The following is a 14,698-nucleotide window of genomic DNA, read 5'->3' on the forward strand; positions in this document are numbered from 1 at the left end:
GCGCGCACCGAAGCACCACTTCTCCGGCCACGCTGAGGCCGCGTCCCACATACAGCAACTAGACGGATGTGCAGCTATGACACACAACTATCTACTGGGGCTTTGGGGGGAAAATAAATAAATAAATAAAATTATAAAAAAAAAAAAAAAAAGAACAAAGCTTCCCATCCTCTAGACCTAAGAAATATTTACTAGTTTGTGGGGAAGAGGCCTTTAAAAGGGGAAGCTGAGGGGCTGGCCCAGTGGCGCAGCGGTTAAGTGCGCGCGCTCCCCTGCGGCAGCCCGGAGTTCACCAGTTCAGATCCCAGGAGCGCACCGACACACCGCTTGGCAAGCCATGCTGTGGCGGTGTCCCATATAAAGTGGAGGAAGATGGGCACAGATGTTAGCCCAGGGCCAGTCTTCCTCAGCAAAAAGAGGAGGATTGGCAGACGTTAGCACAGGGCTGATCTTCCTCACAAAAAAAAAAAAAAGGGGGTAAAAGGGGAAGCTGAGAGAGCTTTTAGATTCTGGTGGATACTTCAGAAGGGATTCTGTAGGCCTCTATACTCACCAGTCTAAGCCTCAGGGCTGGAGACCACAGAAACCCCAGATAGTTTGGGCAAACCAAGAGCAGAGCGGGACTGTGCTTTATTTTTTCTTCAGTAGGGCTCTAGGAAGATGAGAAAACCTGAGAAGAAATGGCTATGAAATATATCTAAACAGATGGGGCCTTAAACAGCTTTAGTTTCCCTTGTCTCAACACCCTGTGCAACTGAGCATGGTGAGACAAAGCACAGAGAACCAGCAGACCTGAATGGGCCCTGAGGACAGGTATGAGGGACAGCAGCAATCCATGTGGACTAATACCTGAATACCAACTGAAATGATGAAAGTCTCCATGGATAGATGACTGAGAAACAAATGTCCCTCTCTACCAAATGGTACTATATAGGCATCCCCAAATTTAGATACAACCCCAGGGAAAGGGGAAATATTCCCAAATTAACTGAGATTAAATTTCTTCCATGCCAGCAGAATCAAGGCTTTAGGATATTAAGATTTTTTAACATTTTAAGATATAAAAATTCAGTGCATGCATGAGTTTGTTGACTAAAATTACTCAGAATCATAGTATTCTACAAAATTTATCAGAGTACCAGAAAACCAGGCAGAAGGGACAGAAAGAATATGCAGCCATCATAAGCAGACCTACGCAAGGTGAAAACTAGAAACTGCTCAGTGACCTGCCATACAATTGTAAATATGAAAAGAAGATTCAACCACTAACCCAGTGGGGAGGTAAATTAAGACCAAACTCAGTTTATCATCTAGTTTATTTAGTCTGGAAAGTTCTTGCCTTTTTCAGTGATGTATATGGTAAGAAAACCTATTTGAGGCCCATGAAAAAATACTGTAAAACAAAGGAAAAAGAAAAACATGAAAGATGTTAAAAGGCAGAGCCTATCTCTGAATATTAACTCTAGAAAACCCAGGGGGAAATTTTCCAAAAACTATTTGGTGTTCTCAACAGAACCAAGAAAATGTGGCCTCAATGAAAGAGGAAGATACAGTCATAAAGAATGAACAGGCCACAACAGAAATGCAAAAAATAGGATGAATTAAACAGAAAAAGGAGAAGGAAACGGACAATGGGTTAGAAAATGAGAGACTATAAGGCAACTACAGGTTAGAGGCAGGACAGGACAAAATTGATACTTCAAAAGTCAAACTGGAAATACAGAAAACAAACTTAAATAGAAGGAGGGAAAAAAACAAAAAAGAATTAGAGAAAATAAGAACAGAGGGCCAACAAACAAATAATAAGTATTACCCAAACAGAAATCAGATAAAGTGGCCAAAGATATCATAAAGCTTTCCTGGACTAAAGAAAGACTGGTACACATAGATTGAAATGCTTGTACCGACAAAATTGTGAATTATAAGGATCAAGATAATGCCAGACTCCTGGCAAGGGGAAAAACATACACACACATATATATCTACTACATATATAGGTAGAGATCTAGGTATAGATATTTGGAACTGTGATCATCCCCATTTCACAGAGAAGGAAAGTGTGACACAGAAACATTATGTTATTTGCCAGAATCCCAAAACTAATAAGTGGTGGTGCATGATTAAAACACAGGTCTGCCTGATGAAATCCAATAAATACAAAGAATTCTATTTGGATCCAAAAATCTAAATGCACGTGCTAAAAATGAAGTAAAAAAAGTTAAATATTTTAATTAATAGTAAATTCACTAAGCCTATAATGCAATGTGAATGTAAAATAAGCTGACTGTAGAGTTCATTAACGACACCTAAAATTAAACAAGAAATAGTCCTTTACACAGGTCAAGTTACACATTAGATTACCTCATACAGATCTGGACTCCTAAATATAACAAAGATGTTCAAGTGATCAACCAAAATAACCAAGGCACTGAAGAATCTTGAAATGTCTAGGCTAAAGAAGACAAGATTCAAAAAGGATAAGTAGCCATCTTTAAAGATCTAAGGAGATAGTACATAAAAAATGGCTTAGACTTTTTCTGTATGCCCTAAGGAGAATGACAATAAAAAGAAAGAAACTACATAGAGATTTCAGCTTACTATAAAATAAGAGCTGTCCTCGGCCGGCCCCATGGCTTAGTGGTTAAGTGCACACGCTCGGCTGCTGGTGGCCCAGGTTCGGATCCTGGGAGCGCACCGACGCACTGCTTCTCCGGCCATGCTGAGGCCGTGTCCCACATACAGCAACTAGAAGGATGTGCAGCTATGACATACAACTATCTACTGGGGCTTTGGGGGGGGAAAAAAAAATTTAAAATAAGAGCTGTCCTTAAATGACAATCTTGGGGTTAGTGAGTTTCCATCGCTGAATATATTCAAACATAGGAAAGACCACCATTTGGTAGACATGCTATAAAGGAAATTAAAACAATGGAAATGTAAGTAAACTAAAGAAGCTTTAAAGTCCTTTCCAATACTAAGTAATTTAGGTTAGGGGGTAAGGCTACAAAAAAAGTTTATGCAGTACTTCAAATGACAGGCTAAAGAATTCTAATATAATTTAATGTGCAACAAACCATTTAAAAGAGTTTTTTTTAAAGATACATCAAAGAACAGATTTCTTCTTTATTTATTCACTAATTTATTGCCTACTATCTTCACAGACACTATGCAAAGTGTTGCCTGTACTGAGTCAAGTAAGACATGATCTTTTGCCCTCAAGCTTACAGTGAAATGTCTAGCATATAGTAGGTACTCAATAAAAATTTGCTGAAGGAATTCATAAATACGTGGTAAAGGCATACTAAGGGTACTAAGTGAAAGAAGAGGAACATCTAAATCAGTTGGCAATGTTAGGGAATATTTCCCAAGGGTGATAATATTTATTCTGAGTTTTGAAGGACAAATAGGAGTTAACAAGATGAAGAAGGAAAGAGAGTCAGCCAATAAAAGAAACTCCCTGTTGAAGACAATTAAAAACCTGGAGGAACTTTTTCTAATTACTAGAAGAATCAAAGGTCTAAAAAGATGATGAATCATGAGGCCAAGAATAGGTTGAGAATTATAACTCAAAAAAGCTAAACCAACTTCCAGTGCCAGGCAAGATGAAGTAAGCCCTATAGCCTTTCTCTCTCACTGATTACAACTAAAAACTCTGAATGAAATGCATAAAGCAACTACTTGAGGATTCCGAAAAGTAAGCAAAAGCAGGTAGATTGGGAAGAAAAGTAGAATCTCGAAGAAGTGACTAATGTAAAGGTGAGTTTCCTATTTATTTAGGTTTTTTCCTACCTTCTCTCCTAGCATTAACCAAAGTAAGGCCCCAGCAGAACTGTAACAAGAAGTATGAGCAGCAAAAGGAAATCCCGATTTTTTTTCTCTCGCAGCCCTCCCCCAAGGGTAGCCCCAGTAGTGGAGCTGCAGCAGCCATGGCAGCAAGGACAGACAAAGAGAAACTCCATATTTCTGTCCAAAGGACAGGGAAAAGGGGCACCTGTAAGGCAGAGAGTGAGGAGGCAATCCTAGAGAGAGCTGGAGAACAGGATTCTCTAATTATGTGTATGAATTGGCACAAGTCCCGTGGGGAAAAGGGAGGATGTGCATATACAGGACAGACTCAAAGTAAATATAGCAAAGGCTTTGAAAACTGAATTCCAATAGAAATCATTATCCAAGTCCCAGAACTAATTTTGAGTGAAGCATACATGAACCAGAGCCAGAGCAGCATAGCTAAGGCTTTGAAAACTGAACTGATATTAGAACCCAAGCACACAAAAGGCAAGATAGAACTTGTGCTCTGAACCTGAGTTGACTATCTGCTAAAAAACAGACAAGCAAACAAACATTCTCCAGGGGATTTTAACAGGACGCAGAATCTCATAACATAATATTCAAAGTGTCCAGGACATAATCCAAAATTGCTCAACATTCAAAGAATTAGGAAAATGTGACATCATTCTAAGTCTCAAGCAAACAACCAAAGATAATGAAGTACACAACGAGATAAGCAACAAGAACTAGAATCTACAGAACAAAAGACCACAAAAATAGACACCAAGGGATTCCAGATATTGGCATTATTGGACACAAATTTTAATAAAACTACGTTTACTATGTTCATAGAGATAAAAAGATGAGCTTAAAATTTTCAGCAAGGAACCTGAAACTCTAAAAAGTGACACTACAGATATTTTAAAAACCAGCTAATATTTACAGAACCAGAAAATGCACTAACAGAAATTAAGACTTCAACTAATGCACTTAAAAACAGATGAAAAATAGCTAGAGAATTAGTGAGCTGGAAGAGAGTTTAGAAGAAATTATCCTGAGTGGAGTACAATGAGAAAAAAGATGAAAAATACACAGAGGGTAAGAAATATCGAAGGTACAGCAGAGTGGCCTTAGAGTTATGACTTGAAAAGATTAAACAGGCTCTCATCTAAAGGACTTTGCACTTGCTGTTTCCTCTGACTGAAATGTTCATCCCCAAAACAGCTACATGGCTCACTCCCTCACTTTATGCAAGTCTCTAATCAAATACCACTTAATCAGAAAAAACTTCCCCAACCACCCTATCTCGAAATAGTGTTATCATAACCCAACATGTATTTTATTTACTCATTTACAGTCTGTGTCCCTCCACTAGAATGCATACTCCATAAGAGCAAAAACTTTGTTCACTGCTGTTTTTCCTCAGTATCTAGAACATTTCATAACACATAGTAGGCACTTTAAAAAGTGTTGAATGAATAAATAAAATGGAGAGGAAATCACAACAGCAAAAAGAAAGACTTAAGGCAAGGCTCTGGATGGAGTTTACACTACTACTAAGGCAAGTATTAAGATTGTTTTTAAGAACATCTACATGTCACATCAACATATACTCTTTAGTTCATTTAAGAGATTAACTAAAAAATGTCTAAAAGAGTCTTCAAACCTCTCCCACCATCTAATCTCTGACTTAGCATAAAACTAAACAGAGGAAAGAACTTGCAGCCTTGGGCAGGCCCCGTGGCATAGCGGTTAAGCGCGCGCACTCTGCTGCTGGAGGCCCGGGTTCGCATCCCTGGCATGCACTGACGCACTGCTTGTCAGGCCATGCTGTGGCAGCGTCCCACATAAAGTAGAGGAAGATGGGCACAGATGTTAGCCCACGGCCAGTCTTCCTCAGCAAAAAGAGGAGGATTGGCATGGATGTTAGCTCAGGGTTCATCTTCCTCACAAAAAAAAAAAAAACTTGCAGCCTTGTCTCTCCAGTCCAGGTTACTTTCTGCGAGGCAGCCGATGTACTATCCTTCTACTCCCATCCATATACTTTTCACCACTTTGTATATCTGGACAGAAAAGCTAATCTTTATGCATATAGCTAGGCATTATGCTAAATGAAATAAGTCAGACAGAGAAAGACAAATACCATATGATCTCTCCTATCTGTGGAACCTAAAAAAAAACAAAAACAAACCAACAAAAAAAACCACCAAGCTCATAGATACATAGAACAGATTGGTGGTTGCGAGAGGCAGGGGGTGGAAGGTGGGAGAAGGGGATCAAAAAGTCAAAAAAAAAAGGTGGACAATGCTTTTGCTCTATATACCGTCTCCACCATTCTTCCTTCCCACAACATAGTAACATAACTATTTTTTAATTTCTCTAACTTCAGTAAAAATATATAAACCCCTCTTTCTTATTTTGTCAACTATGATTTCTTACTTTGTAAGTTAAGGATATTAAAAGCCCAACGCTTCTTTCCACCTCTCCTCCTTTTATTCTATCTCTCAACTACAATCAGGTACGCTGTTTGTTTTGCATTTCCAAGATGGACAACATTCTGCTTTTTAACTATTATTAAGTTTGCCATAATCTGTCTACAGCTTTATTCTAAAAGTTAAAAATCAATAAATAAAATAGACTTGAATAAATAAAAAAAAATACGTTCTTGAATAGGAATACTCAACATCTAATAAAGATCTTTTCTTCCTAAGTAAGTTTACAAATGTAATGTAATAAAATAAAAATACCATCAGACTTTTTTTTCTGGAGCTAGGTAAGTTGATTATAAAGCCCATTTGGAGGAAAATACAAGCAAGAATAGCTAGAAAAACTCTGAGAAGAAGAGCAGTGGGGCCAGGTTGAGGGCCTAGACCTACCAGATATTAAAGCACATAACAAAGCTTCTCTAAGTGGGGGGGGGGGGGGGGGGGGGGGGGGCACCTATGTATAATTTTCCAGTCTCTCCTGATTGAGGAAGCTATGTATTCCATATGGAGCATCTAGGAAAAAAAAAAAAAAGGCTAATCTTGAAAATTGAAAGTTGAATGAACAGGATGTAGTGGTGGAGCTGGTAGTGGTGCAGCATGTTTTGGAAGGCATATATAGTTCCAAAAGCAAAGTACTATAGGCAAGGACCAAGAATAAAAAACCTAGCAGTAGTGCATACTGGAAATAATAATAATAATAATTAACATTTATTGAGCACTTTGCACTGTTCTAAGTATTTTTTATTTATTAACTAATTTAATTCTTAAAATAACACTGAGGTACTTTATTAAATAATAAACAGAGGGCCAGAGAGATTGCATAATTTATGCAAATTATTCAAGGTCAAGCAGATAGCAACTGAAAGTTTGAATTTGAACACACGATAACTCCTAAGCCCAAGCACTTAAGCAGTAAGCTGTGTGATATCAATTAAAATTTTTAGCTAAGAAAAACAGGGGCTATCCTGAAAAGGCAGGTAGACTTCTTGAATCTATCTATTCTTCCAATTGATTCTTGGCAGAAACAAACAAACAAAGTAGAGCTAGTACCAAATTGATGACAAAGATAAAAACTATCATTTTTTAAAATCATATTTTTGTTTTTCATTAAAATGAAAAAAATTCCTACTTTACAATTAAAATTAAAAAATGCATAAAATAAAAACATGTACCTTCATATATATTCTACAACCTTATTAGAATGTTTTAAAAGAATGTTTCTTTAGGAGAAATTTGAGAATCCTATTTGGATTGGAAATAAATATTGCATCGCTATTCTTAAGGACTATGCCTTCAGTACAGCCCTCCACTGGTATTTTCTATTACGACCACGGCTATACACCATATTCTTGATTCAATTTCCTGGTTGTTCCAGACAGAAGAGGTTAGTCTCAAGATCCCACTTTAACTGAAATAAGAACTCACTATAAATGCCAAGATGTATCTTTTGAAATATATTATCTTTCAAAAAGCTTTGAGCTTTGAAAGTTCAAAGAACTGAAAATCTAGTTACCACTTATATAAAGAAACGGTACGAGGCACACATAATCTTGTTAAACCAAAATTGGTTCCAAAAAGTGAAAAGACGATTTCTTCCCCTCTCCACTCCCACCATTAAAATAATAAATAGTAATAAATTGATAAAATCACATAAAACAAGAAAGACATTTACATTTCTTTGTCTTTTCTGCAGATCTGGCACAGGTTTCTTTGAGCAGATTACATAAATGCCTTGTAGCATTATTCCTGAAACAAAGGAAAGAGTTTGCCTAAGTGAATTCTGATCTCAAAGCAAAATCATATATAAAAGTTATAAAACACATTGTTACAACTTTTAAAGAATTTCTTAAAACATTATAATATTTTGTATATATCACATATCACTCATAAATGACTCTATGAAGAAAAACTGATCGACTGTACTATTAGCAAAGATGATTTAGTAACTGCCTCCCTTTAAAAGTAAAAGGTATACCTCCTTAACAAGCTTCTACCCAAGTAGTTATCAATAACCTCTCAGTAAACAGTTCCAGATTTGCCTAATGAAAAAAAAACGACACAAGAGGGTTGGGTTTTTCATTTACTAATTATCCCAGAAATATTCTAGCTGTCTTACCTTCAAAACATAAAATAGGTAATTTTCTGACTAGCCATTCATTACATGTATAATAAGACCTCTGATCATCTCAATGGATATAGAGAAAGCATTTGACAAAATTCAATATCCATTTATAATAAAAACTTTCACAAAGTGGGTATAAAGGGAAGGTACCTCAACATAATAAAGGCCATATATGACAAGCCCACAGTTAACATCATACTCAATGTTGAAAAGTGGAAAGCTTTTCCTCTAAGATCAGGAACGAAACAAGGACACCCACTCTCACCACTTTTATTCAATATAGTATTGGAAGGCCTAGCCAGAGCAATTAGGCAAGACAAAGAAATAAAAAACATCTAAATTGGAAAGGAAGAAGTAAAATTGTCACTATCTGCAGATAACATGATATTATATATAGAAAACCCTAAAAAGTCTCCACCAAAAAACTCTTTGAACTAATAAATGAATTCGGTAAACTTGCAGGATACAAAATCAATACAAAAAACTCTGTTGCATTTCTGTACTCTAATAACAAACTATCAGAAAGCGAAATTAAGAAAGTAATCCCAGGGCCGGCCCCGTGGCTTAGCAGTTGAGAGCGCGCGCTCCATTGCTGTCAGCCCGGGTTCGGATCCCGGGCGCGCACCGACGCACCGCTTCTCCGGCCATGCTGAGGCCGCATCCCACGTACAGCAACTAGAAGGATGTGCATCTATGACATACAACTATCTATTGGGGCTTTGGGGGAAAAAAATAAATAAATAAAATTTAAAAAAGAAAAAAAAAGAAAAGAATCCCATTTACAATTGCATAAAAAAGAATAAATACCTAGGAATAAATTTAAGCAAAGAGGTGAAAGATCTGTAGGCTGATAAAAGAAACTGAAGAATATACAAATAAATGGAAAGATATTTCATGCTCATGGATTGGAAGAATTAATACCATTAAAATGCCCATACTACCCAAAGCAATCTACAGATTCAATGCAATCCCTATCAAATTTTCAACGGCATTTTTCACAGAAAAAGAACAAACAATCCTAAAATTTGTATGGAATCACAAAAGACCCCTAATAGCCAAAGCAATCTTTGAGAAAGAAGAACAAAGCTGGAGGGATCACACTTCCTGATTTCAAACTTATTACAAAGCTATAGTAATCAAAACAGTATGGTATTGGCATAAAAACAGACACGTAAATCAATGGAACAGAATAGAGAACCCAGAAATAAACCCACACACATATAATCAATTAATTCATTATGGAGCCAAGAATATGCAACGGGGAAAGGACAGTCTCTTCAATAAACGACACCAGGAAAACTTGACAGCCACATGCAAAAGAATGAAACTGGACCACTATCTTACACCATACACAAAAATGAAATCAAAATGGATTATTAAAGACTTGAACATAAGACCTGAAACCATAAAACTCCTAGAAGAAAACACAGGCAGTAACCTCCTTGAAATCAATCTGGGCGACGAATTTTTGGATTTGACACCAAAGGCAAAGGCAACAAAAGCAAAAATAAACAAGTGGGACGACATCCAACTAAAAAGTTTCTGCACAGCAAAAGAAACCATCAACAAAATGAAAAGGCAACCCAGAATGGGAGAAAGTACTTGCAAATCATATATTTGATAAGGGGTTAATATCCAAAGTATATACAAAACTCATATAACTCAATAGTAAAAAAAACCAAAAACAAAATTCCAATTCAAAAATGGACAGAGGATCTGAATAGACATCTTTCAAAGACATACAGATGGCCAACAGGGACATGAAAAAGTGCTCAACAACTAATCATCAGGAAAATGCAAACCAAAACCATAATAGCACCTCACACCTGTTAGAATGACTATTAATCAAAAAGACAAAAGTAACAAGTGTTGGCAAGGATGTGGAGAAAAGGGAACCCTTGTACACTGTTGGTGGGAATATAAATTGGCACAGTTGCTATGGAAAACAGTATGGAAGTTCCTCAAAAAACTCAAAATAGAACTACCATATGATCCAGCAATTCCACTTCTGGGTATTTATCCAAATGAAACAAAAATACTAACTCAAAAAGATATATGTACCCCCATGTTTACTGCTGCATTATTTACAGTAGTCAAGACATGGAAACAACCTAAGTGCCCACTGACGGATGAATGGATAAAGAAAGTGTGGTGTATATACACAATGGAATACTATTCGTCCATAAAAAGAAGGAAACCCCGCCATTTGCAACAACATGGATGGACCTTGAGGGCATTAAGCTAAATGAAAGAAGTCAGACAGAGAAAGACAAATACTGTATGATTTCACTTATACGTGGAATCTAAAATAAAAAGAGCTCATAGATACAGAGAAGGTTGCTGGTTGCCAGAGGCAGGGAGGGGGAGTTGGGGGAAATGAGTGGAGATGGTCAAAAGGTACAAGCTTCCACTTATAAATAAGTCCTGGGGATATAATATGGAGCAGAGTGAATATAGTTAACAATATTGTATATTTGAAACCTGCTAAGAGAGTAGATCTTAAAAATTGTCATTACAAAACAAAATATTTGTAACTATGTATAGTGATGGATGTTAACTATAGACTTATTGTGGTGATCATTTTGCAATATATACATATATCAAATAATTATGGTATACTGAAATTAATATAATGTTATATGTCAATTATATCTCAATACAAATTTTTTTAAAACAGTCAATATAATATAGTCTTACATCTTCCAAATCTCATTGTTAATGAAAGTTAAAAAAAAAAGACCTCTGGGTGTCTTGTTGAAGTTACTAACACACACAGCAGTTAGATTTAATTTTCCAACTTATAATTTTTCCATAGAAATGAATTGTTACAGATTAAAAATTTATAATAATTTTTAAATCTATATATCAGTTTAGTGAAAAGCAAAAGTTATAATATACATAGTTCATATCCATTAACACTTTCAATAATCTAATAAATGAAAAAGTTAAGAAGTCACTGAAATCAACAGTGGTTTGGTTTTATTTTCAAAGCCTGTGACTATTTTCTGCTACACAGCAGTAGTTCCCAAAGTATCTGCTTTGGGAACCAGCAGCATCTACATCACTTACTAGAAGTGCAAATTCTTAAGCCACTACTCCACTGAATCAGAAACTCTGGTAGGGGAGGAGAGGCCAACAATTTATGTTTTAACAAGCCCTGTGGGTAATTCTGACGCTTGCTAAAGTTTGAGGACCACTGTTCTAGAGATGGAAACATTTTTACTATTACTGGTTTTGTAAAAATAAAACAAGTGACCATAAACCTAATTCTTCAACTACAGTTTGAAGAAACAACTTCAGCCTTTTCCTGTCAATTGATGATGAGAGGCAGAGGAATATGTACCTTCTGGCAGTATGCTCCCCAAACCACAATGACACTTTGAGCAGCATAGCTTGGCATAAAACCAGCCATATACTCCATATACAAGCAATCATCCAATCAAAAAATATTTATTGCCAAACTCTTCACTGGCTCCAAAATGACCATCTGCAGCAACTTACAAACTTTTTTTTTCTAGAACTAAAATTCTTTTTCAAAATGAAAAACTTAACTAGATACACAAGATTTTAAATCATATAAAAATAAAGCTGTTCTTGTTGAAGTTAGGAGAGAAAGGGAGCCACAGCTGTGACCACACAGCCTTTTCTTCAGCCCACCTTTCTGCAACCCCTACCATCCACCTCCACTTCAAGATAAAGTCAAGACTCCTTAGCATGGCATGGAATGCTAGAGTAACAACCTCTAATGCCTCTCCTGGCTAACTTCTTATTCATCCTTCAGACATCATCTCCTATAGAAAGCCCTCTCTAACAATCACCACCATAGCATATATACGGGACAGGGCTTGATAGGGGTTTAACTCATCAAATTAATTAAACAAGTCCCAGATATGAGTCTAACAAAATCCAATGTTACTTTTTAATTTCTGAAAATATGTAATTGTTGATGCTTCAGGTTTGACTGCTGGAATTTGGAAATTTAGACACTATTGTTAAATCTAATGGTGGAAATCAGATCTGACATAAGGTCCCGCTCCATTCAAAAAGAATCATGCCTCCAAAATTATCTAAATTATCTCAACACTCTCTTCCTGCTCAAAAATGTCAATGAACCAGTGTCCGTTCCCTCTCCAACTTCTATTATAGACCAGGCATATATATGGTTTTGAAATACCTAAAGTCTCTTTCAAGCTCAAAAAAACAAGAACTAATACTCTAAAAACTACAACCCTTTTAGAAACTCATCATCAGTGAATGGGCTGGTCCTGAGCAACTTTATATTAAATTTGTCATCCAATAATCAAGTCACTCTACCTTAAGTGCAACTTTGTTTCTTACCTATATTTTGACAAAACTCTTAACTTAATGTTAGGTTCTCTCAGATGACAACTGACAATTGAGTATTTGAGGTTGAAACTGACACTCAAATGAAACAAGTGCTTAAAACAAAAGGAAAACACACCCAAAAATAAAGTCATTCCCTCCCACCTCAAAAAATGGCATAAATTCTATACTATACTATACTATACTATACTATACTATACTATACTATACTATACTATACTATACTATACTATGTAACTAAACTAAATAGTCATGGTACTCATAAAAACTCAAATGTTTATTAATGAAGGCAGCAGCAATTCTAAGAAAGCTCACAAGTTGTCAAATATTGGTATTAGGGCTACAGTAGGCTTTAGATATGTCTTATAAGATACTATAGGAACTCAATCACATACCCATATATAAAAGTGTCAAGTACCAAACATACAGTAGGCACATAATGTTAGAACCTTCCTCCTCTCTCTCCCTTCCCCCTATAACTAAACCTCATTTAAGTAGGGAAAAATTAAAGTGTAAAATTTAAATTTTATCTGGAAAGTCATAGGTTGTCTTTCAATTGGGCTACAACAACCCATTGAAATAGCATTTTTCACTTATCAGCAACTTCACCGACAAGGTGATAGGCCTTCTAGAACCGTGTTTAGCATGATGTTTAACTTTAAGCAAGTAGGAATAAACAAATTTGGCACTCTACCTGGACCCATATACTACATTCTAACTATTCAATATTTACTTGGGAGATGAATTAAACAATTACATTTTTCTATTAAAGTCTGCCTGATATAATCTGAATAAGGTGATAAAGGTATAAAATAAGGCTTAGCTATTGCCTAGAACAAAGAAAAGGAAAAGTCAAAGATGATACCAAAGTTTTAAGCCAAAGTTAATGGAAGAATCATTGGGCCACTGGCAAAAACAGGAATTTGAGATTGAAAACTACCTTAGAACTAAGTTGAGCCCTATTTCACAAGTGCTGCACCTAAAACAATAGTCAAACAGAAAGGTACACAATATACATAGGCAGTTGTAGATATAGAATTATCAGGTACCTTTTTTGACACCAACTAATGGTTCCTCCCGCCTGACATTTTAAAAAGCAAGAAGTTATTAGTCAGTGACCACAGTTTGCCAAATGCAAGAATGTAAAATAGGTATGTCTTCCTTTTTCCACAGCACCGAAGCAGAATTCTACATATAAGTTAATATTATATAACAGAAAGTGCTCAATAAATTTTTAAAGTGTCAAGTTTAATAATAAATTTGGAATAAAAAATAAATTTGGAAAGAACAAATTCATTAAATTATTACTTACTCTTTTATTAAATCTTTATTTTCTTGAATTCCTTCTTCTAATTTCAAACTTACTTTTTCATTTTCAAACTAATTTACAAAACAAAAGCACAGTTCATCACATTTGCTTAGCAAAATAAACAATATAATCATTAAGCAGCATTTCTTTGCTAACATGCTATGACAGTCTATAAGAGTTGTTTTCTTTGCACACAAAAAAGAACTTTTTTTCACATCTTATGGATTTCCCATAAGAATATGGGTCTCACTTTTATCAATCTAAAATCAAGTTTGCTGAATCATTTCCAAAAAGTATCCAACAATATTTAATGCATATTATCTTCCCTAAACATTTTGAAATGATGTTTTATCTTTGTCCTAACCCAATGTTGCATTTTCTCAACATTTCTTTCACTACGCCATAAAATTAAAGCTAAACAGTTTCAAATTTAAAGTTTTATCTACAAATGTCATATTCCAATATAATAAAAGATATTTATATCAAACAAAACATCATCAGTAATAAGAATAAAAATTAAAACTGTATGATAAATTAGAATCATTAAATCAATCTTTATCTCAAGTAATTTATTGTTTCCCTAATCTGTGCATTAAGATTTGTGCAACTTGTCATCCATGCTCATCCTAAAGCTGAAATGCAACTAGTAACAATGAAACTTCAAAAAAG

The 14,698-nt window shown here is 35.6% G+C and overlaps 1 protein-coding gene across 8 annotated transcripts in view; it reads right to left on the reverse strand.

The window, feature by feature from the left end:
- The window catches only part of SYCP1 (synaptonemal complex protein 1), a 120,271-nt gene that overhangs the window by 101,663 nt on the left and 3,910 nt on the right, over positions 1-14,698 (reverse strand). For all 8 annotated transcript variants that reach the window (XM_087445009.1, XM_087444979.1, XM_087444988.1 and 5 more), the window contains 2 exons: positions 14,033-14,100; positions 7,927-8,000 (listed from right to left, as the gene is read on the reverse strand). In XM_087445009.1, the coding sequence (XP_087301135.1) occupies positions 7,927-8,000; positions 14,033-14,100 (142 nt within the window). The remainder of the gene's footprint in view (positions 1-7,926; positions 8,001-14,032; positions 14,101-14,698) is intronic.

The sequence above is a fragment of the Ceratotherium simum genome, chromosome 2 (assembly GCF_057802395.1).
Source record: "Ceratotherium simum simum isolate JZ-2026a chromosome 2, ASM5780239v1, whole genome shotgun sequence".
NCBI classification, from domain to species: Eukaryota; Metazoa; Chordata; class Mammalia; order Perissodactyla; family Rhinocerotidae; genus Ceratotherium; species Ceratotherium simum.